At 50.4% G+C, this 22,694-nt stretch overlaps 1 protein-coding gene across 3 annotated transcripts; it reads left to right on the plus strand.

Moving 5' to 3' along the window:
• Positions 1–243: 243 nt before the first annotated feature.
• On the plus strand, positions 244–22,032 carry NFE2L1 (NFE2 like bZIP transcription factor 1). Of its 3 annotated transcripts, XM_087826170.1 has the most exons (6): positions 9,909–9,994; positions 11,507–12,524; positions 17,261–17,476; positions 17,876–17,965; positions 18,193–18,351; positions 19,518–22,032. In XM_087826170.1, the coding sequence occupies exons 2-6, from the start codon at positions 12,015–12,017 to the stop codon at positions 20,853–20,855; spliced, it is 2,313 nt and encodes a 770-aa protein (XP_087682296.1). In that variant the 5' UTR covers positions 9,909–9,994; positions 11,507–12,014; the 3' UTR covers positions 20,856–22,032. The 3 variants fall into 3 exon arrangements, with proteins under 3 accessions (XP_087682295.1, XP_087682296.1, XP_087682294.1); XM_087826169.1 differs by lacking the exons at positions 9,909–9,994; positions 17,261–17,476; positions 17,876–17,965 and adding exons at positions 244–378; positions 1,152–1,244; XM_087826168.1 differs by lacking the exons at positions 17,261–17,476; positions 17,876–17,965.
• Positions 22,033–22,694: the final 662 nt, after the last annotated feature.

The following is a 22,694-nucleotide window of genomic DNA, read 5'->3' on the forward strand; positions in this document are numbered from 1 at the left end:
GCCGCCCGCCCCGCCCCGCCCCGCGCCCGCCCGGGAAGCCACCGCCCTCCCCTCTTTCCCGGCCCTGTGCCTTCCTTCCTTTTCCCGAGGCCCTTTCCTCCCTCTCGCCCTCCCTGCTTTCCATTCCCTCCCCCTCCGCCCTGCGCCCCACACCCCAGCTTTCCTTTCCCCACCTCTCATTTCTTTCTTTCCTTCTCTGCTCCTCTCCCTTCCTTAAAGTCCAGAGCCCATCCTCATTTTATCCCAGGACCAGCCCCCCCTGTCTGTCCCCTCCAGCCTCCTTTCCGGCCTGTAGGTTTGGTCTGCACCAGTGCCCACAGGCTATCCTGGGACCAGCAGAAAACACAGGCAAAGTCCAGTTTTGTCTCTTAACTGCTGGTAAGTACCATGGGGACAAATATAATCGGGTCTCAGGGACAGGTCATAGCAGTGAGAGCAGATGAGGACAGCCCTGGAGAGACCCTCAGAACAGGTTCTCCTACTCCTCCGACTTCCTCCCAGGAAGCCATGGCCCCTAGGCACCCTCTGAAGTCTCCCAAAACACAGGACACAATCTGAAGCAAGACAGATGCCTAGCAGCACAAATGCTCCGCCAGTGGCATTGGGCTCTGCCATGCTTTGGTTCCTTAGGTGTTAAGTATACCAAAGGACAAGCTTTCCCTTCAGGCTACTCAAGGCCAGGGGGAAATTCACACTCCAGCACTACAGAGCTAACAGCACTTACCCATTTACCCATAAAACCTGCATGGATTTTACACTTAAACATGTTCACATACATTATCTAATACAGTGGTGCCTCGGTTTTCAAATGTAATCTGTTCCAGAAGACCCTTCGAGTTCTGAAATGTTCAGAAACCAAGGGGTCTTGCCCTCAGCGGAAGCCAGGTGGCATGTTCGACTTCCGGGGCGTGTTCGAAAACCGAAGCATTGCCGTCCAGGTTTACGGCGTTGGTAAACCGAAATGTTCATCAACGGAGACGTTGGAAAACCGAGGTACCACTGTACAACCCACACCTGTGAGGTAGGTACTCACCCCCATTTTAAGGAAAGGGAGACTCAGGCCTTTTCAAGATCTTATAGCTAATACATAGTAGAGTGGAGCTAGAATCCAACTTTCAGACTTAACATTTCTTCCCCGTCTTCTCCTCAAGGCCTCTTATGCTGGGCACCAAACACACTTATCCCAGGTGACTGCCAAGTGGGTTTTCCTCTGCGGAACACTGTCCAGTCTTCTCATTCTTCAGGTCAGTACCAGAAGGCCCTCTCTGACATCCACCGAGTGGCCTCTCCTGTGACACCTAACTCGCCACCTACTTCTTTCTTTCATTATTCTTTCCTCACTCGCTAAATATTATTTTCACTAATTGGTTTACAAATGTATAGGGTCCTTCTCCCCACCAGACTTTGAGTCCTACAAGAACAGAAATAGCATCTCTGTGTTGCTCACTGTCCAACCCCTGGCCCCCTCCCCAAACAGGGCTGACTCGCCAGGTACTTACTAAGTGTTTGCTGAGTAAGTGAATGAATAGATGAATTCGGGATGTGTTTACAAACTATTTATTTGAAACATATAATTAAAATATACTTATCAATGAAATCATGTTTTATGTGATGTACAAATATGCATTGAGTGTTTACTATGCACCAGGTACTTTTTGAGTCACTGGGCTTCAAGACTAGACAAAATAAACAAAATCTTTGCTCTCATGGAGTTTACATTCAAATGTTTGCATGTGTGCATGCATTTCTGTGCCAGACAGATAATAAACAAAAAAAGTAGATATTATGTGAGTTGCTGATAAATGCTACATAGAATAATAGAGCAGGAGTGGGGATCAGGAGTGTGAGGGGTTGAGGGGGCAGAGCAGAATGCCATTTTCCTTAGTGTCACTGGGGAAAGCCTTCAAGAAGGTGACATTTGAAGAAAGAGCTGAAGGAGGTGACAGAGTAAGCTATGCAAACATCTAAGGAAAACATCTACTTAACCTCTTTCTCTGATGATTTAGAAGGCACACCTGAATCTTCTTGCAGGCTATCAGAGTTGTAATTGTGAACATTAACCAACACTGTTTGGTACAATGTGGGGGAAAGAGGCAGTATTTTATTTGGCTTCCAGATCACCAGAAATTATGTCAATGGTCATGCCAGCTTGGTGTGTTACAGAGAATACTGAATTGATTTTTTTTTTTTTTTAATCCTTGTCCGAGGATATTTTTTCCATTGCTTTTCAGAGAGAGTGGAAGGGAGAGAGAAACATCAGTGTGAGAGACACACATGATTGGTTGCCTCCTGCATGTGCCCCCGACCCGGGCTGGGGATCAAGCCTGCAACCGAGGTACTTACCCTTGACAGGAATCCAACCTGGGACCTAGTGCTCTAACCACTGAGCAAACGGCTAGGGCCTGACTAAATTATTTTGATCCCTTAATATTTCCGTGAGCTAACCCATTTTTAGTTCATACTTACAGAAAAGCCTCCAGAGGCATTTCCTAGCTTCTGTGTGGTATATGGTACCCACAGTGGGAGGGTCAGTTTGCAGAAGAAGGGAGGGAAGGAGGAAGACCTAGGAAGACAGGGGGTTTAGGGAGCTGTTGTGGCTCCACGGGGACAGGTAAGAGAGGAGTTAGTTACAGGAGGAGTGGATAGGAAGGTGCTGGAGAAAGGCACAGGGGCTGGCACAAAGAGAAAGCCAGGGGAGGGAGCTTAAGGACCACCAAATCCTTATTATCACCACCTTGGCTGCTCTTGTTCTGATCACCAGGATGCGGTGGTGAATAAATTCAGAGCCTTCAAGTTGAACTTGCCAAGGAAGAGATTCTCCTCATTGATGGCTCCACCCCGAACTCCCTCAACAGACACCCCAAGACTCCTTTCCTCCCTCAGGGCCAGCCTAGGGTGACCCTTTGAGGAACACTGTCCAGTCCTTCTCATTCTTCAAGTCACAACTTCAGTGTCAGTACCAGAAGGCCCTCTCTGACGTCCACCGAGTGGCTTCTCCTGTCACATACTCTAACTCGCCTATGTGAAAATGAGATTCTATGTAAAAATATAAGCTCAGTGTGCACAGTGCTGGGACAGTGTCTTCCACAGAGCATTGCCTCAAGAGGACTTTATAGAGTAAGCCTGGCAGCACCTGAGAAGCGTTCAAGTGCAGCACAAGGGAAGCAGCTGAAGAGCCTCCCCAGAATGAGGAAGCCAGAGTTGGGTTCAAAAAGAACACAGCCTTGCCCAGCTGGTGTGGTTCAGTGGGTTGAGTGTTGGCCAGGAGGTCACTGGTTCGATTCCCGGTCAGGGCACATGCCTGGGTTGTGAGCTCAATCCCTAGCAGGGGGCGTGCAGGAGGCAGCTCATGAATGACTCTCTCATCATTAATGTTTCTCTCTCTCCCTCTCCCTCCCTCTCTCTGAAATCAATAAAAACATATTTAAAAAATAAATAAAACACAGAAATTTGTTAAAACACACACACATATTTTAAAAACATATATATGTATGTAAAAAGAACACAGCCTTCACGTTTGCCTGGGCTCTGCTCCCTTCAGGGTGGGTGTGCTGGGGGTGGGGGCGTGCCCATCTCTAACCAGCCTCTGTGGAGTAGCTGGACTCAGAATTGGTCCTGAAAACATACACACACTCTCTTTGGAATCTCCAGGAAGCAAATGATTCAAACGGGTTCCCCTGTAGGTCTTGGTATATCTTGAAGGTGAGTCCATTCTGTTTCCTCTGACTCAGCCTCCTGCTGCCATATTTCTGTGCTGTCTGTCCTAGGATTTCAGCATCTGTTCTTGTGTGACAAGAAAAAACAGCTCCCTTGGGTAACAGTCTCTATCGTTCCTGCTATAATGTCAAGAGGGGGAGGTGTGTGTGGAATGTGAGCCAGAGAGAAAATGAAAGCTTCCATGCTCTGTCTACAGGTAGGTTTCCATGTGGTCACCCTAAAGACGGCTCTCATATCTTCAAAGTTGGTTTCTCTGGGAGAATTAAGGTTGTAGGGTAGGCAGAGAGTCTGGCAAGAAAGGGACCTCACGCTCAGCTTTATGCATGAGTGACTTTATACATAGGATCTGATTTTTTAAAAAAATCCTCACCCTAGGACATGTTTTCACTGATTTTCATCAGTGTGAGAAACATTGATCAGTCCCTTCCGTACCCCTCCCCCCCCAGACGAGGGATCGAAACTACAACCTAGATATGTGCCTTGACTGGGAATTGAACCTGCAGTCTTTTGGGACAATGCTCCAGCCAACCGAGCCACCTGGCCAGGGCACCTGAATCTGATTCTTAAACTTTGAATATGTATATTGTTATTTCCACTTAGCTCAGGAGGCCTCAACTAGTAAGTGGCAGAGCCAGATTTTTGAGCCCAGCTCTGAGTCCAAAACACCCACCCTTACAATAGTGCCTCCCTGATTGTGACATGCCACACTGAGAACTACACAAAGAAAACTACCCAGCATTGTTTGGGACAGGGCAGTGAGGACATACAAGACAGCTGAACTCAGCTTCATAAAATGCTATACAAAGACATGTAACAATGAGGCATTTTCATTGGCTAGGTCAAGGAAGAGAGCATTTTGGGATTGAGAAATAGTACATCCTTCTAGTATGTATTCATGCATTATCACTGTTGTCTTTTTTTTTTAATCCTCACCCGAGGATATGTTTTTATTGATTTTGGAGAGCGGAAGGGAGGGAAGGAGGCAGAGAGAGAAACATTGATGTGAGAAACGTTGATCAGATGCCTCTGGTACGTGCCCTGACGGGAGCGAGCCCACAACCTTTCAGTGTATGGGAGGCTGCTCCAGCCACCTGAACCGCCCGGCCAGAGCCTACTGTTGTCCCTTTTTACCCAGCTTGGATTTTTCTCTCCAAGCTAGAGTTTCTCTGGCTGCACTGAAGAATTGCCAGAGGAACTTTTACAAAATTCCGAGGCCCAGGACTGCTCTGAGAGATTCTGACTTAACTGGTCAGGGGTGGGACCTGGGTACTGATTTTTTGTTGCTGTTGTTAATCCTCACTCGAGGATATTTTTTCCCATTGATTTTTCGAAAGGGTGGGAGGGAGAGAGAGGGAGACATCAATGTGAGAGAGACACATTGATTGGCTGCCTCCCACATAGGCTGCAACCCCGAGGATCAAACCTGTAACTCAGGTACATGCCCTTGACTGGGAATAGAACTGGAGATGCTTTGGTGCTCAGACTGAAGCTATAACTACTGAACACCACCAGCCAGGATTGGGCATTGATATAATTTACAAGCCCCCCAGGTGATTCTAATGTGTAGCCAGGGTTGAGAAGCAATCTCCTAAGACAGGTGTGATAGGGGTGCACAGGGAGAGAGACTGGCTTGCAGAAGAGCTTTACCTATTTTGATGGTTTAATGGTAACAAGCTTGCTAATGATGTTTACCATGTAAGAAAGGCGCCAGATGTCTGGATTAGCTAGAAAACTAATTGATTTCCTTGCAAGACATGATAACATTTAGTATTGACAGAATGTAATCCTAGAATCTCTCAGAAGAGTGTAAGGAAATCTCAGGCAGGCATCTAATCCATTCCTCTGGACTGGATGGAAGTTAGAAATTGAGAAATATTTATATAGATTAGCAACACTTAAAAACATTTTCAAAGAAAGGAAAAAATAATGGGCAACCAGAATAGCAGAAAGACTGCATTTCCCCTTAGGGGAAAAAGCAATTCCTGCTATTCCAAAACAAATCCAAGCCCCAGCCAGTCCACCTTCTCACATCCCCTTCTCCGAGGTTTTCCTGGCAGGTGTTATCCTTGCAGGATGACTGGAGGATGGATGTGCCTGCTGGTGGTAGTAACAACTTTTCTAATAGAGGAAGCTGTGTGAACAGATATGACCAGGACGAGCGGGGATTTCATAGTTATCTGTCTCTCTTTATGGCCCCAAATCCCTGTGCATTAGAACTAACCCTCTTCCTGGTGTCCCGTAGCTTTCTCTTCCTTCTTGAACAGCCTGGAGTTGCAGGGGCGAGGCCTGGTTTTATTGAAGGCTCTCAGCCTCTCCCTTAGGGAGAAATTCTCGCATGTGCTCACTTTTTCCAGTGGTCTTTCTGGTCTGATTTAATGGCTATACCAGGACTGATGACACATCAGCATGGGATCTTTCTTTGCTTCTTGGGTAAATGTCCTATTAACAGCTGTCCCAGGCAAAGGGGGCGGGGGCGTCAGGGGACGGGAGGAGTGGTAGCTTCCTGGGAGAAGGACACACCCTGAATTTTACAAGGTTAATCACTGGGTCCTGGGAAGAAGGTTTGCACCTGCTCAGACTTGATCAGGAACTCTAGACAGAATGGAAGATAGTCTTTCGATCTCCACTCCCTGCCTTGGAGTATTAAATATCCTGGGTACCCACACCCTGCCAGGCCCAACGGCCTGCTGCTGACTGATATTTTCTCTGTATCTATATGGTATTCTCCTCAGTCCTTACAAGGGGCCAGCAATTCTTTGTCTTTTCTTTTTTCTTCCCACCTTTGTGTAATTGCTAAGCAGTAAACTTTTTTTAAACTACCAATAATAGTTCCTTTAACCCAATAACAGTTCCTAATCCATCTCTTTCCCCTCTACACTCAAATAATTATTATACACCTTTCAACACAGTACTTGAAGTTGGGAGGCAAAAGAATGTGAATGGGATAGTGGGCAAAAACAAGAGACCTCTCCACCCCCCTCTAAGAATTAAACACCTTGCTGACTGGCTCTTTCAAGCCAGAACTCACCCATGGTACTTTTCCATCGTGACTGGTCAGCAAGGTGTTTAAAGTTACTTAAATTAATGTAAGTGCAGAGAGTTATCTCGTGACCGGTCAGCAACGTTCAGACACAGAAACACGTGTATACTTGTGGGCGGTCAGCAAGGTGTTACATAGAGCGCCTCATATTCTCTCAGCGTTGGCCACTCCCTCCACACCCAGCACCCCAGAAAAGAGAGAAAGGAAAGGAGAGGATGGGTAAGAGTGCCGCCTCAAGAAACTGAGTCATTAAAAAGTGACCAAATGAATTTAGGCTTTCAAAGTTATGTGACAGTATCCCGTTATCTCCCCAGTGCGGCTTCCCATCTATAGCTGCAATTTCATTTCAGTGAATATTTATCTTATGTATCTGATTTCATGTTAATCATATATCCATTATATGACTTCATTTTTTTTTTTTTAAACATATCTTTATTGATTTCAGACAGAGGAAGGGAGAGGGAAAGAGAGAGATAGAAACATCAATGATGAGAGAGTCATTGATCTGCTGTAGCCCACAATCCGGGCATGTGCCCTGACCGGGAATCGAATCCTGATCGCCTGGATCCTAGGTCGATGCTCAACCGCTGAGCCACGCCTGGCCGGGCATGACTTCATTTCTTGTCCTAGGGACCTGGTACCCTGCTATACAGCTCAAAAAAAACCTTGGAAAATACAAACGGACTTTTCCAAAACTCCCCATAAAGGACCTCCTAGTTTTAAAAAATCCTCATCCAAGGATATGTCCATTGATTTTAGAGAAAGGGAGGGGCGGGGGAGAGAGAAACATCAATGTGAGAAACATCTATTGGTTGCCTCCTGTACACATACACCCCGGCCAGGATTGAACCCAAAACCTAGGTATGTGCCCTGACCGGGAATGGAACCCACAACCATTTGGTGTATCGGACAATGCTTCTAATTAACTTAGCCACCCAGCCAGGGCATTTTGTTTTTTTTTTGTTTTTTAAGTTGTGTCAGAGTTTAAATTTGTTCTGTATTTGCTGTCAAACAAATGACCACACTTAGTGTGCAACCTCTCATGCTACCTTCTCAAAATAGTCATGTATTTAAGCCCTGTAACTTTAGTCCAGCCTTGGTATCTTTCAGTTCTATGGTTTTTAAAAATTTCCTTCTCAGTCCCTCTTAGTATGTTCTTAGAGTTAACGATCACATCTCATTTCTCCTCCTTTTTATCCATTAGTATTAACCCTCATGGTCTTATTAATTTAGAGGCTGAATGGTCTCCTGTTTTGAATGGTCTCCTGTTTCCTTGGTAACATGCCATATCCTTCAAAACCCATCTCCTTCAAGTATTAATTTCTGCTTTTAACAGAAACTTCTAATGACAGGCCTGTCTGCTTGAGCTCTCCTTCAATTATTCAGTAAGCATTTATTGAGGATCTACTAAGTTCCAGGCACTGTTCTAGGTTTTGGAGACTCAACAGTTAATGCACAAAATTCTAGTCCTCATGGAGTACAGGCTTGTAGCAAAAGGAATAACTAAAACATGTGCCCTTTGAATCAGTGTTTGAAATGGGTAACTAGCTGGGTAGTTTTCTGAGGATTCAGTGAATGGATGTTGGTGTATATTTCTATGTGGCGAAAGTGCTTTATAATCTGTGAAACACCCCAAATTAAGCCTCCCAACTCTCCAAACACATGATGGAGTCAATGCTCTTATTTAACAACTTACCAGTTGGCCTCCTCCTTAGTTGTAGAAGGACCAATAGATTACTAGGATCTTTCTGAGAGTCAAGAATTTGAGTTGACGCCTTTTTGTCCTACAGCTGGGAACAACGCACTACAAACTCCAACTCAGTGAATGCCTGAATGTGGTCTTCCGACTAGCTGCATTATAATTACCCAAGTTGTACACTGGCCGGTGTGGCTCGGTTGGAACGTTGTACTGTGCACCGAAAGGTTGCCAGTTGGTTGGATTCTGTTCAGGGCACATGCCTAGTTTGCAGGTTCCATCCAATTGGGGCTTGTACAGGAGGCAACTGACCTATGTTTCTCTCACATAAAAGTTTCTCTCTCTCTCCCCCTTACGCTCTCTAAAAACCAGTAAAAAGATATCCTCAGTGAGGATTGAAAAAAATTTTTTTTAAAAAAATTACCAAAGTCCTTTAATAGGCAGGTTATCAGACTGCCACCCCGGGGTAAGTGAATTAGATTCTCTAGTCTGTGGCTTCAGAATTTGCAGGTTTAACAAGTTCCCCAAGTGATGCTGGGGATAAACAAATGTTCAAAAATCACAGATGTTGGTTAGACGAGATGAGGAGAAATTGAGAAAAGTTCCTGAAAGGCAAGACTAAGCTCCGTGGGAGGTTGGGAGGGGGAGACCAGAGAGGGAAGGCGGCGCTCTTCCGGGTGTCTTTTATCAAGACAAAAATCGCTAATTACACCACATCCCTCACACTACCAACGTCGTACCACCGTCGTGGCAACTCGTTACCGGGGCTGTTCCCGCGATGTGGACCTAGCCTGGGACAGGGACGTAACCAGCCTAAGTCGGCGAGGGGAGTTCCGCCTGGGCCACACGAAGCGGAAGCTGGCAAAGTGTTTTCCGCTGCCAGCACCCAAAATGGCGGCACGAGCGTCGCCACCATGCGAAACACATGCTCTGTACTTCGTCTCGACCCCCTCGGGTCTCACTGGGCTTTTGCAAGTCACCGTAGGAACCCTCAAAGGGGGGATTCCACGCTCCGGCGGCGATACTGCCTCCCAACCCTAGGCCCTTTTCCCCCAGCCGAAGAAGGCACTGGAAGCGCTCTGCCTGCACACTTTGCGCGTTACCCAGCTTGTACTACCTCCTGCAGCCCGCGCAAGGCAGAGGGGGGCCATCATGCCCGGAGTGATAAGGCCTTCGCCCCACTTATTGGTGGGCCCACACCGTGGGGCGGGCGTGCACTCCCATTGGGCCGTGGATCACGCCTGTCTTGGGAAGTCGGAAAAAGGAGGAGGCAACTCAGCTATTGGGCTCTCTCTGCTGTCAATCAAAGTGACATCCGGCGACGGCCACGGTCTCGGCTGGTTGATTGGAGAAACGTGTTGGCCGTGAAGGGCGGGCTTTCGAGTGAGGTGGGCGGAGGGGGCGGGGAGGGAAGCGGAGGCTGGGGAGCTCTAGGCCGGCCGGCGGCGGCGGCGGCGGCGGCGGCGGCGCCTGCGGCAAGGCCGGGTCTCGGGTCGAGGACCTGCTGTGGCAGCAGCGGCGGACGCCGAGCTCAGCAGCGGGTATCCAGCATATTCCTTTTCCTGACGGAAGACGTGCAGCGTCGCGGGGCCGAGGTTTAGGAACTGAAGGGCGGCGGGGTGGAGCTGAGGGGCTGGAGGCGGGAGCGGGCGACCCAGCCGGGTTCGTGTCGGGGCCGGACCCCGGGCCTGGCTGGGAGGGGCCGCAAGTCCGTGAAGAAAGCCGGCTCCCTGGTGGGTTGGACTGGGGAGGGCTGAGGGCGCGGGAGGCGTGGTGTTAGGCCCTGGCTTAGGTGCGGGGTGGGGCCATAGCGCAGGGCGGGATGGGGTTTGGCCGTAAGGGTGGGTCAAGGCCAGGAAAGTAGCACTTGTTCGCTGCTGCCCCAGCAGGCTAGAAACCGTGGAACCGACAGCGGGCATGGCGACTTGGTCTCAGCCGGACTCGGGTATCCGGGGCAGGGTGGGACCGGGCTCAGATCAGAGGCCTCTGGCCTTACTCGATCTTTAAGGGACTTTGTCCGGTTTCTCGAACTTAATTGGCTCTTCAGAGATTTTAGTAATAAATTGCGTGAGAACTGGAGGGCGGTGTAATCTGAAACTCTGGGTCGAAATTGTGTTTACTATAACCAAGTAAGGGTGTGTGCGTGTGTGTATGTGTAGAGGTGTGTGTGTGTAGTAGGTGTAGATCCCTTTTCCCTCTTAAGATGAAGTTAGTATGTGGATCGTCACAGTGAAGAGAGCTATGTTTTGGTTTAAAAGGTTAATAGAAGCTCAAAAGTAGAAACCAGAAACTGAAAGGCAGATTTACTCTCTCCCCACTTGGCTATCTGGGTTGAGAACTTTGCCATATCCTTCTGTTTTGGCTCAGAAGGTCATGTGAATGAAAATAAACCTGCCTATGCAAATTATGGAGGGAATAATCCTGGCTCAATTCCCCCTCCCATATCCCTCTTAGTATTCCCCTCCCACTTTTTTTTTTTTTTTTTAATGTGAGAGTGATAGGGAAATCAGATTTCAAAGTTGAGGAAACAAAGGCATTATGGTTTTCTGTGAAGTGGTGGCCTGTTCGTGTTCCTTGTGACCTTTTACACTCTCATCCGTTAATAATATACCCCTCCCTTTTAGAAGTGGGAGGGGACAGGGATTGTAGGCAGTTTTCTCCTGAGAGATGGGCAACCAACTTTCCTTTAAGATAGGAAATGGACTTATGCTAAAAATAGAAGCTGGGTAGTGTGTATGGAGTTGGGGGGGGAGGGTTAGTAAATCAGACGTAAAATATTTTGGGTGCTCTGTGCATTGTTTGCTTATCCACAACAACCCATGTTTTAGGATATTGAAAGTTTTATTTACAGAAACAGGGATCCTTTGATCATTTGTGAGCAACGCTTCCTTTCATAGTTGTGTCTATAAAAGGTGTTTGTTCAGGGAGTATAATAATTGACTTATATTTCTTCCTGTAAAAGTGGACTTTTAATGTGTTTCCTCCCTTCTGCCTTGATCATGGTATGAAAATTATGGAATTTTATCCTGTTGCTCTTGTGATTCCCATTTCAGGTTTCTCTGGAAACCCCCCTGGTAAGTGTGGAGGAGGCGGGACACTCTGACCCAAGACAAAAGGCCTGTAGCTCCAGCCAAAGAAAATAAACCTTAGGAGAGAGAAGGAAAAAAAAAAAACACACCCATCAGCTGTTCCTGAGAACAGCCTGCAGTGGAATCTACAGAGAGGACAACTAACGTGAGTGAGGAAGTGACTGTATGTGGACTGGAGACAGTAAGTCACGTGGGCCCTGAGGGCCTTGGACTGGGTTAGGAACTGTTGTACTTTCAGAGGTGAGGTGTTGAGAAGGGAAAAGTGAATGTGGTCTGGAGTGTGGCCTTGGCTCCACGGGGTGTGCTTTCCTCTGAGGCCATCAGGGAGCTCAGCCCCTGTTTTGCCAGGGTGGGGTACAGGGTTTCGCACTGAGGTGGGTAACTTGCTGGCTGGAGCAGCAGAGCAGTGGCCTTGATTTGTCTTTTGGAAGATTTAAAAACCAAAAAGCATAAACATTGTGGTCCTTCAGCAATGCTTTCTCTGAAGAAATACTTAACGGAAGGACTCCTTCAGTTCACCATTCTGCTGAGTTTGATTGGGGTGCGGGTGGACGTGGATACTTACCTGACCTCACAGCTTCCCCCGCTCCGGGAGATCATCCTGGGGCCCAGTTCTGCCTATACTCAGACCCAGTTCCACAACCTGAGGAATACCTTGGATGGCTATGGTATCCACCCCAAGAGCATAGACCTGGACAATTACTTCACTGCTCGGCGGCTCCTCAGTCAGGTGAGGGCCCTGGACAGGTTCCAGGTACCAACCACTGAGGTAAACGCCTGGCTGGTCCACCGGGATCCGGAGGGGTCTGTCTCTGGCAGCCAGCCCAGCTCAGGCCTTGCCCTCGAGAGTTCCAGTGGCCTCCAAGATGTGACAGGCCCAGACAACGGGGTGCGAGAAAGCGAAACGGAGCAGGGATTCAGTGAAGATTTGGAGGATTTGGGGGCTGTAGCCCCTCCAGTCAGTGGAGACTTAACCAAAGAGGTTAGTGGCCACATGGAGGGGTAGGTGGGAGGGGTTGGGTGGTGGGGGGGGGCTGGTCCTGGAGGACTGTGGTCATACTACTAACCCCTGTAAAGAAACAGGTTCTGGGGGGGTCTCAGGCATTGTTCTTGGATAGGAATGAGCTGAATTGTCTGACTAGGATTGGGGGCTGGGAGCATTTCCTGTGTTGAACCATTGACCCACCTCTAAATGTACTGTCAGGGCAGTGGGAGGTTCCTAGAACATGCCAGTGTGTTTACTGCTTGGATTTCAACATGACTCCTGGAGGCCCTGGGGTGGGGGAGGGAGTCATGTTGTGATGGGCTTTGATGTGGTGTATATCTGTTGCTAAGACACAAATGCTTTGTGGACTCTTGCCTTGTACCTCCCCCCACATCAAAACAGACATACATATCTTGAAGTTCTCCTCCTTTGTGGTCAGTCCTGTTGTTGTTTTAAGGTCTTGATAAGTCCACTCTCCTGGGCCTGAGCCAAGGGGTAGATTTAGATAGTTATTCTCGGTCCAGTAAGGACCAAGGCTCCCATCTTTGCTGAAGGTCCGCTGCAGGGAGTAGAAAGGTGAGGCCTGGGAGCTAGAAGAGGAAATGCATTCTGCTGCCTGAGTCTGCTTGCTCTGAGCTGTTAGAGATCTTTAGCTCCTGCCATGTGGCATACTGTTCTCCTGACATACTGTTATGGGCAGAAGGTGATGCAATTGCCTTAATTATTTGAATGGCTACTACTGCCCCTACCCCACCAACGCGATAAGATGGCTTTGAGTTCTATGTTTGGCCCTGGCTTGCCACTCAGCCCCAAGGAACTTGAAAAAAAGGCCCACTGCAGTCTCCTGGCCATTAGGGAAAGAGAAGACTGGATTGCACTAGGCTGGGTTTTCTAGAACTGAGTCTTGGGGGTGGGGAGAGGGGATGTTAGTGTTACAGATGCTGGACTTTCTTCTTTCTGCCTACTGGTCAGACCAGGCTTTGCCGCCTGTCCTGCACTTGAGCCTCTTCCTAAGCTCAGTTCTCTGAATGTTAGTGACTGTTGAGGAATGTTGGCTTCCTCTGGGCCAGAGGTCCTAAACTGGGGGTGATTTTCCTCCCCAGGGGACATGTGGCAATGTCTAGAGACACTTGGTTGTCACACCTAGAGGTGCTATTGGCATCTAGTGGGGAGATGCCAGGGGTGCTGCTAAACTCCCTAAAAAGCACAGGGCAGTCCCCAAACGACAGACTGATATGGCCCCAAATGTCAGTAGTGCCAGGTTGCTCTGGTGTTCAGCTGGCTCATACTGGGTCCACTTTGAGAGAGACTAGAATTATATGAGCATGGGAGCCATGAGTATTCCTTACCTTTCAGTGCATTTTTTCTTAGATTCTTACAGTGCCATTGGGAACTTGAACCTCTCTCCTGTTTTCTCTGTCCTTTCCCTTCAAATGGACTCCAGTCTTGGCACAGTGGTCTGAAGAAGTATGCCTCCCAGCCTCCTCTTCTATCCTCCCTCCCCAGTGTTGCTCCCCAAGGGAATGGGTGTAACTGGGCTTGCTCTTGGGAACCCTGCAGGGGGAGCTCCATTCCTATTCTTGCTGGGAGCTCTCCTGGGGTGGGATGTTTTGGATATAATGTGGCTGGATTGGGGTGAAATGGGGGGGACTTTGACCCTGTTTTCCTCCATTTCTTGGCCTTCGAGGTTATGTTTTCCCTCATAGCAGGCCTTCACTGCTCCCTTTTGGGGGCAGGCAGTGGGTCAGCATTAGGGGCCCAGGCTAGGTATGGGGGAAGGGAGGATTATTATGTGTCTAGAACAACATTTCCTCAGCAACTCAGGGATAAAAATACCCAGGTCTAGAGCATGTGACAGGCATTGCTGGAGCTGGTATTATCCCTGGGGTGGCAGCGCTCCCCTGCTGCCAGGCCTGTTCGATGGACAGCCATAGCCCAGGCCCTTGTCAGGGATAGGATTCCCCTCGAGGCTGGCACTCTGCCCAGAGTGAGGGTGGCCTGTGTACAGCTCTTTCCAGGCAAGGAGCAATCTGTGACCAAGGAGAACATGCTGTCAATGACCTGACCTTAGGCTCAAGGGGAGCAGCAGTGAGGGTCGGAGTCAGAACTGTGATGATGATTCTGTCAGGGGTTTCTTTCTTCTTTAGAGATGTGGGCCAGGGATCAAGCAGAGAATACTTTTGAACAAAGCTAGGGTGGAGGGAGTGGGAACACGTTTGTGGCCAGTACGTTGGGGGCGTTGCAGAACACCTGTCTCCTTCAGTGTTGGCCTTCAGGCTCACGGCTCCCGCCTATTGCCTGGGGTTAGGTAGGCCTGGCCAGCACGGTGACATGGCTGCACACTGCAAATGGCATTTTCCCTTCCTCTCTGGCCTGTTGTAGGGTGACAAAGCCCCTGATCACAGTGGGTCTGGGTGCACTGGGTTCCTGCCCAGTCTGGCTTGTGATCCTTGGGCTTGAGGACAACTGGCTACAGTCCTCCAGAGGAACGGGAAAACTACTTCCACTTCCACGGAAGAACTTAAATTCCCGCAGAGGCTTCAGGAGTGTCTACCCAGTCCCGAGTGGGCTGGGTAAGCAGGATGCGACTGGAAGGAGAGTGGCACCCCTTCCCCCAGGGCTCTCTCACTGCCCCACCCCCGCTGGCTTTCTGGGCTGGGTGGGGCTGCCCGCCCCTGGGTGCGTCTCCTTGAGGAGAGGAGGCGGCCCTGGGATGGGCTGGTTCCTTGCGGCAGCTTCTCCAGCTGCCCTGGTGCAGAGATTGGCTCTGGGCTGCAGCTAGGTAACAGGCGGTGGGAGGGGATTGGCTCTTTCCGCATCTCCAGCGGAGACTTGGGGGAGGAGATTGGCTCTCGTCGCAGCCTAGGTAACGACAGTGGGAGGGGATTGGCTCTTTCCGCAGCCCAGCTGCTGACCTGGGGGAGGGGATTGGCTCTCTGCAGCCTCAGCAGTGACCTGCGGGGTGGGAGGGGGAGGGGATTGGCTCCTTGCTGCAGCCTAGGTAACAAGTTTGGGGGGCGTGGGGATGGGGAGAGGGAGGAGTGGGAGGATAGGCCCAGGAGGGAGCTTGCTTTCCTCTGCAGCTTGATCACGGAGCATGGGGTGGGAGTCCCATCTCACTGCAGCCTCTGCGGTGAGCTCAGGGTGGGGGCTGCCGGGCGCCTGAGTGGAACTGGGGTTGTGAGGTGGGAGGGGGCTGTTCAAGGATGGAGAAAGAGGGCTGGGCTGGGCCGCCCAGGCAGCAGTACGGGCGGGGCACCTCCTCAGGCCCCTCGGAGCTAGCACAGGGCCACCCTTCCAGCCTGGTGTGCTCCCTGCGAGCCAAGAGCTCCTTACAGCCCCCTGTCCGGCTTCCCGGCACCGGCTGCCCTGGGGCTCATCTCGCAGACCATGACCCGCCTGGACCGCAGCCCTCACAGTGGTGGGGGCCCTGCCAAAGGGAGCAGGCCCCTTAACTCTTTGCTGGCTGGTCACCGGGTGGCCCAGTCCCCCTCTGCTCCTGGGTCCAGGGCTTCTGTTCAGGTTGGTGTATGTGGGGAGACCAAAAGGAGAGGTACACTTGGTGGGAGGTCTTAGGATCAAGGAGGGTTTTGGTGGGAAAGGATACCTGATCAGGGCTGAAGAGGTGGGTCTAATCTAAGGATGTTTTTTTCTGAAAAGTGCCAGCTTCTTAACCTGAATGGAAGGCAACAGTAGGGTTTCTTTAGCCGTAGGAGGCAGCATGTGTAGAAAAGCCCAAGTAGCTCTTATTTACTGGGGTTCTGTGCTGGTGGCAATGGGGGTGGCAGTTGGTGCCGGAACTGATCAGGAGCCACCAGGGTAAAGCAGGAGGGAGGTGTTTTGGTACCTGAGGCAGCAGCTGTGGCCAAGTGGTGATGGAGGCTATGTCCTTGAGGGGGTTGACTGATGGGGAGTTAGCGAGTCCTGGGGTGTGGTAAGGAAGGGAGTGAGAACTCTGGTATGAGGGGGCACCATGGAGCTAGCCTTGGCAGGGGTGGGGTGCCCAGTGAGGATCAGCTGACTGCTGGAGGCTCTCCTGGGATCTGCAGCTTGCTAGGGTAAGCTGAGAGTGGGGATTCTGGCAGGGATGGATCTTGAGGTTAGCCAGGGCTTTAAGAGTTGTGGGTGTTCAGCCTTACTCCTGCCTTAGCCAGGGAAGGGGGAATGACTTTAAGGAGGCCTGGACAGCCCTTCCTTGTCATTGGTTGCATCAGGTGGTTGCAAATGCAGGGATTTTCCTCTCCAGTCCCCCCCCCCCTTATGCAAATGAAATGGTACCATAGGCTGATGCAAGCCTGGCCACCACAAAGCAATTCTGCATGACAATTTGCCCTTGCTTGCTGTGGCAAAGCTTCCTACACACCATGTTTTAAGGGATTCCTATACCCCAAATGAGAAATGTCTCTTAATTTCTCCCTTTTTTCTTAGTGATGAGGTGGCCCTGCCTTTTGGCCAGGGTGTGTTTCTGGTCCAGAACCTAAACCCACAGACCTGTATGGTGATGGTCATGCTAGAGGTTTTTGCTAGGTCCTGGATTTTTCAGAGGCTGGTGTCTGGAAATGAATGAATGAAGCCTTGCTGATGCAGAGTGGCTGGGGGAAGAGGCTGGCAGGTGTAGGGCCAGGAGGGAATAATGGGAGTGATGCTAGGAAGGACCCTCTGAGAGGCAGGACAGGGAGGGAGGGTGGGGACCCTGGACCTGAGAGCTAAAGTAATGGTGATCTGTCTTTCAGGACATAGATCTGATTGACATCCTTTGGCGACAGGATATTGACCTTGGGGCTGGGCGTGAGATTTTTGACTATAGTAACCGCCAGAAAGAGCAAGATGTGGATAAGGAACTGCAAGATGGAGTGGAGCAGGAGGACACCTGGCCAGGCGAGGGCACAGACGTTCTGGGACGAAACCTGCTAGTGGATGGAGAAACTGGGGAGAGCTTCCCTGCCCAGGTACTCCCACCTCTGCTCACTCCTGGAAACGTCTCCTTAGAGAAAGCAGTTGTGCCTTATGGGATGGACCTGAGTGTATATTTTGGTATGGGTCTCTTAAGTCACAGTGAGTGGGCTAAGAAAGGAGTGGATGAGCAGAACAGAAACAGGTAACAAACAGCACAGAGGAGGCAGAACACCTAGCAGATTCCTACTTGCGTCAGGACTCTTCCACCCTCCCTCTGTTCTCCCCTGGAGTTTGGGACTTAGGGTCAGTCGTTAGCCCAGGGACAGAGGGAGAGTGTATACCTACAACCACACACGTCCTCCTTCAGCATCCCCTTGGGAAAGCTGGGGAAGAGGCTTTAAACCTGCAGGCAGCCAAAGTCCAGGTCAGACTTACAGTTGCTGTTGCCACAGGTGCCTGGTGGGGAGGACCAGACAGCCCTGTCCTTGGAAGAGTGCCTTAGGCTGCTGGAGGCCACCTGCCCCTTTGGGGAGAATGCTGAGGTGAGCAGGACTCCAGGGGAGAGCCCACCAAGCCAGCAGGGCAGCCTGCACACAGTGTTCCTTTGCGGCTGCCTGAGGGGCCAACTCTTGGTTCTGGCCTTGTCTTGGCTGCTGGGGGTGAAATCAGAGGAAGGACGAACCAGAACTTCAGGTGGTAGTGTCTGGGAGGAAAACAGAAGGCTGGTCTTTCCTTCTTTCTCTGTTAAAGGCTCTGTGTTTTGCCCTAGTTTCCAGCAGACATTTCCAGCTTAACAGAAGCAGTGCCTAGTGAGAGTGAGCCCCCAGGTCTTCAGAATAACCTCTTGTCTCCTCTCCTGACGGGGACAGAGTCACCATTTGATTTGGAACAGCAGTGGCAAGATCTCATGTCCATCATGGAAATGCAGGTAGGACTATCAGAGCACAAACCTATTGGATTTGTGGGGTCTTAGCATTCACATCTCTGATCTATAGGAAAGTGGGAACACAGAGAGGTAACAATCTAGGTGTTGTCTCCTTGAAGCAGTAGGGGGTAGAGTCAAGAGTGAGGTTTGGGTTAAAACTCCACGGCTTGAGCCTTTTAGAGTGGGCCTGCTTCCTAGGTGTGCCTTCTTTCCTTCAATCAGATTATCACTGGGCTGGGTGCTTCCAAGGTTTAGCATTTATAAAAGCTGACATTCATGCAATGTTTTATAGCCATCGTCATCTCACTTGGCCCTTACAATCATCTTGTCAGCCCATTATTATTATAATTATTATTTTTAATCCTCACCCGAGGATATTTTGTCCATTGCTTTTTGGAGAGTGGGAGGGAGAGAGAAACATCAATGTGAGAGAGAGACACTAATTGGTCACCTCCTGCACACGGGGATCGAGCCTGCAGCCGAGGTAGGTGCCCTTGGCTGGAATCAAACCCAGGACTCTTCAGTCCAATGCTCTAACCACTGAGCCAAACCAGCTAGGGCAGCCTTTTATTATTTTATTTTTTTTTATTAAAAAAAAAAAAATCTTTATTGATTTCAGAGAGAGGCAGGGAGAGGGAGAGAGAGAAACATCAGTGATGAGAAAGTCGTCATTGATTGGCTGCCTCCTGCACACCCCGAACTGGAGATTCAGTCCACAACCTGGGCATATGCTCTGACTGGGAATCAAACCGCTATCTCCTGGATCCCAGGTCATCTTCAGAGAGGTTAAGTGATATATCCATGGTCACACAGCAAGTGGTACAGCTAAGTTTTCTCATTCCAAGGTTTGGTCTTTTTACTATGCTGATTTTGCAATAAAGAGATAATGTTAGGTGTTTTCTTACTCTCCCTTCAAGATGGGGGAGTCTGGCCAAACATGAGCTGGTCAGTCCTGTATTAGAGTGGAGTCCATAGGGAGGAACTCATCTCTACCAGACTCGGTGGACCAATTGGGGCAGGAGCTGATGCTGTGGGCTCTGATTTCCAGTTTCTTGTTTTTATACCCATGCAGTTGTGCCTGTGTTGGGTGCCTGCTCGTATGAGCCCCTAGCCTCACCTGGGGAGGGAGTCTGCTCTGAGTGAAAGGTGACACTCTTCTTCCCTCCCAGGCCATGGAAGTGAACACATCAACAAGTGAGATTCTGTACAGTACCCCTCCTGGAGACCCACTGAGCACCAACTACAGCCTTGCCCCCAACACTCCCATCAATCAGAATGTCAGCCTGCATCAGGCATCCCTGGGGGGCTGCAGCCAGGACTTCTCGCTCTTCAGCCCCGAGGTGGAAAGCCTGCCTGTGGCCAGCAGCTCCACACTGCTTCCGCTGGTCCCCAGCAATTCTACCAGCCTCAACTCCACCTTTGGCTCCAACCTGGCAGGCCTCTTCTTTCCGCCCCAGCTCAATGGCACAGCCAATGACACGGCAGGCCCTGAGCTGCCTGACCCACTGGGGGGTCTGTTAGATGAAGCGATGCTGGATGAGATCAGCCTAATGGACCTGGCCATTGAAGAAGGCTTTAACTCTGTGCAGGCCTCCCAGCTTGAAGAGGAATTTGACTCTGACTCAGGCCTCTCCTTGGACTCTAGCCATAGCCCTTCCTCCCTGAGCAGCTCGGAAGGCAGCTCTTCCTCCTCTTCTTCCTCCTCCTCCTCCTCTGCTTCTTCCTCAGCCTCTTCCTCCTTTTCCGAGGAAGGTGCTGTTGGCTACAGCTCAGACTCTGAAACCCTGGATCTAGAAGAGGCAGAGGGCGCTGTGGGCTATCAACCTGAGTATTCCAAGTTCTGTCGCATGAGCTACCAGGATCCGTCACAGCTCTCCTGCCTGCCCTATTTGGAGCATGTGGGCCACAACCACACGTACAACATGGCGCCCAGTGCCCTTGACTCTGCTGACCTGCCACCGCCCAGCGCCCTCAAGAAAGGCAGCAAGGAGAAGCAGGCTGACTTCCTGGACAAGCAGATGAGCCGGGATGAGCATCGAGCACGAGCCATGAAGATCCCCTTCACCAATGACAAAATCATCAACCTGCCTGTGGAGGAATTCAATGAGCTGCTGTCCAAATACCAGCTCAGTGAAGCCCAGCTGAGCCTCATCCGGGACATCCGGCGCAGGGGCAAGAACAAGATGGCAGCGCAGAACTGCCGAAAGCGCAAGCTGGACACCATCCTGAACCTAGAGCGGGATGTGGAGGACCTGCAGCGTGATAAAGCCCGACTACTGCGAGAGAAGGTGGAGTTCCTCCGGTCTCTGCGGCAAATGAAGCAGAAGGTCCAGAGCTTGTACCAGGAGGTGTTTGGGCGGCTGCGAGATGAGAATGGGCGACCCTACTCGCCCAGTCAGTATGCTCTTCAGTACGCTGGGGATGGCAGTGTCCTCCTCATTCCTCGCACCCTGGCCGACCAGCAGGCCCGGCGGCAGGAGAGGAAGCCAAAGGACCGGAGAAAGTGAGCCTGGGGAGGAAGGGGGGTTGACACCAAGATCGAAACTGGAGAAGGGCTGGGCCTGGACCTGGACCTACAAGAGGGGACTTGAATGCCTTCTTAATCCAATAGATCTCCTCAGATGGGATGACTGGGTCAGTGGACAGGAAGAGGCACAGGCACAGGCGCTGTCTGGCTCAGCTTCCCCCACTGGGGAGGGTGGAAGTTGCCAGACTGTTTGGGTGGATAAGGTCCTCACCCATCCCCCTTTCCTTTGAGGGTAGGGGTGGGGTGGTGAAGGCATTGATGGAGGCGGACAAAGGGGAAGGAAGGGACTTGGGAGAGGAAGTAGTAGGAAGTCTCATTCCAGGAAGGAAAGAAACCAAAAAAAATCAAAGCTGGAAGTAGTGCAGGTTAAGATTGAATCTCACCAGGATTCCAGGCAGCAGGTTTTAGGTGGGACTAGGTCATTGGTGTGAATAAACCCCACTTCACCCCAGGGGAGGAACACAGACAGGGTGGGTTCTGGGAGGGGCTTTGTGAACTCTTTCTGCTCCCACACTTTGGCATCTCTGAAGGGGAGCTCTTAGATAACTCCTTGAATGTTTCAACACGGGAGCCACTGGGACCCAGCAGTAGCTTGGAGGGTTAGGGTTAAAGGGTAGAGTGAACAGGAAAGGTCCCCGTGTTGCAGCAGCCCCAACACCAAGCATGTCACTCACTGCCCTGCCACTCCATCACCCTTGGTGCCCAGTCACCCCTGAGCTGAGGTTCCCATGACTCCATCAGAGCCTGCATGCAAATGCTGTTCTCTTCCCCGCCCCTCACCGGCTGCCCAGAGGTTTTCTGCAGCTGTATGCTGGCAGTGCCCCCAGTGATGGGCCTACAGCCTTCTGGGGGCTGCTCTGAGGCAGGGGGGTGGTGTGGAGAAGCCAGGCAGTATTCAGCACAACACTGGGGAGTGACCCCTCAGGCCTCCCACCACCAACTGGGCCTGTCACTGGAAAAGAAAACTCTGAAACCCAGCAACAACAAAATACTAGTCCTCTTAGAGTTTCTTGCGCCTTGATTTTTTTTTTTAGGGCTTGAGCCCTGTTTCACTTATAGGGTCTAGAATGCTTGTGTTGAGTAAAAAGGAGATACCCCAATATTCAAAGCTGCTAAATGTTCTCTTTGCCATAAAGACTCCGTGTTAACTGTGTGAACATTTGGGATTTTTCTCCTCTGTCCTGAGGTCTGTCTGCTTTCTTCTTTGGGTTTCTTCCTAGGAGAATGAGAAGTGCATGTAATAGGTTGAGAGACCTTCCTCTGCCACAGGCAACTTAGCACCTTGGAGGACTGTCTGGGGGAAGCAGAGAGGGGAGTGCCAAGGTGGCCATATGGTTCCAGGGCCAGTGTCTTTAACTTGCTACTGCTGCCCCCCACCCCTGTCTGGCTCTGGAGTACTGCTGGACAAGCAGGAATGAGTTGAATGGGGGAAGTGCTGATTTTCCCCATTTGGTGTGGAGGGGTGCGGGGATACAACACGTTAACTGAGCGGTAGGGATAGAAGGCACAAGCCTGGGAAGTGCTTTTATAAATTATTTTCCTTGTAGATTTTATTTTTAATTTATCTGTGACCTGCCAGGGAAGGGAGAGAAGAGAGCAAGAGGTTCTGAGCACATGACAAAATAAAATAAAATGGATGATTCATTCTGAAGCGCAATTTTTCCCTACCTTGAATTTAAACTGAGTAAGTAGGCCTTGGGAGGGCTGGCCCTTGTGTGGCTAAGGCAGAACTCACCTGGGAAGGTGGGTAGAGGTTCACAATGAGTAATTTAGGAAAGACGAGAATAGTTTTAAATACTGTGGTAAACCTTCCAAGCAG

Source organism: Miniopterus natalensis, chromosome 17 (genome assembly GCF_054644295.1).
Source record: "Miniopterus natalensis isolate mMinNat1 chromosome 17, mMinNat1.hap1, whole genome shotgun sequence".
Taxonomy (NCBI): domain Eukaryota; kingdom Metazoa; phylum Chordata; class Mammalia; order Chiroptera; family Miniopteridae; genus Miniopterus; species Miniopterus natalensis.

Bases quoted from the DNA above. Each gene is read 5' to 3' on its own strand.
- NFE2L1 (XM_087826170.1), top strand. From the start codon at position 12,015: ATGCTTTCTCTGAAGAAATACTTAACGGAAGGACTCCTTCAGTTCACC. The intron at 17,477-17,875 runs GTACTCCCACCT...CTGTTGCCACAG, and splicing joins GGGAGAGCTTCCCTGCCCAG to GTGCCTGGTGGGGAGGACCA. The intron at 18,352-19,517 runs GTAGGACTATCA...CTTCCCTCCCAG, and splicing joins TGTCCATCATGGAAATGCAG to GCCATGGAAGTGAACACATC.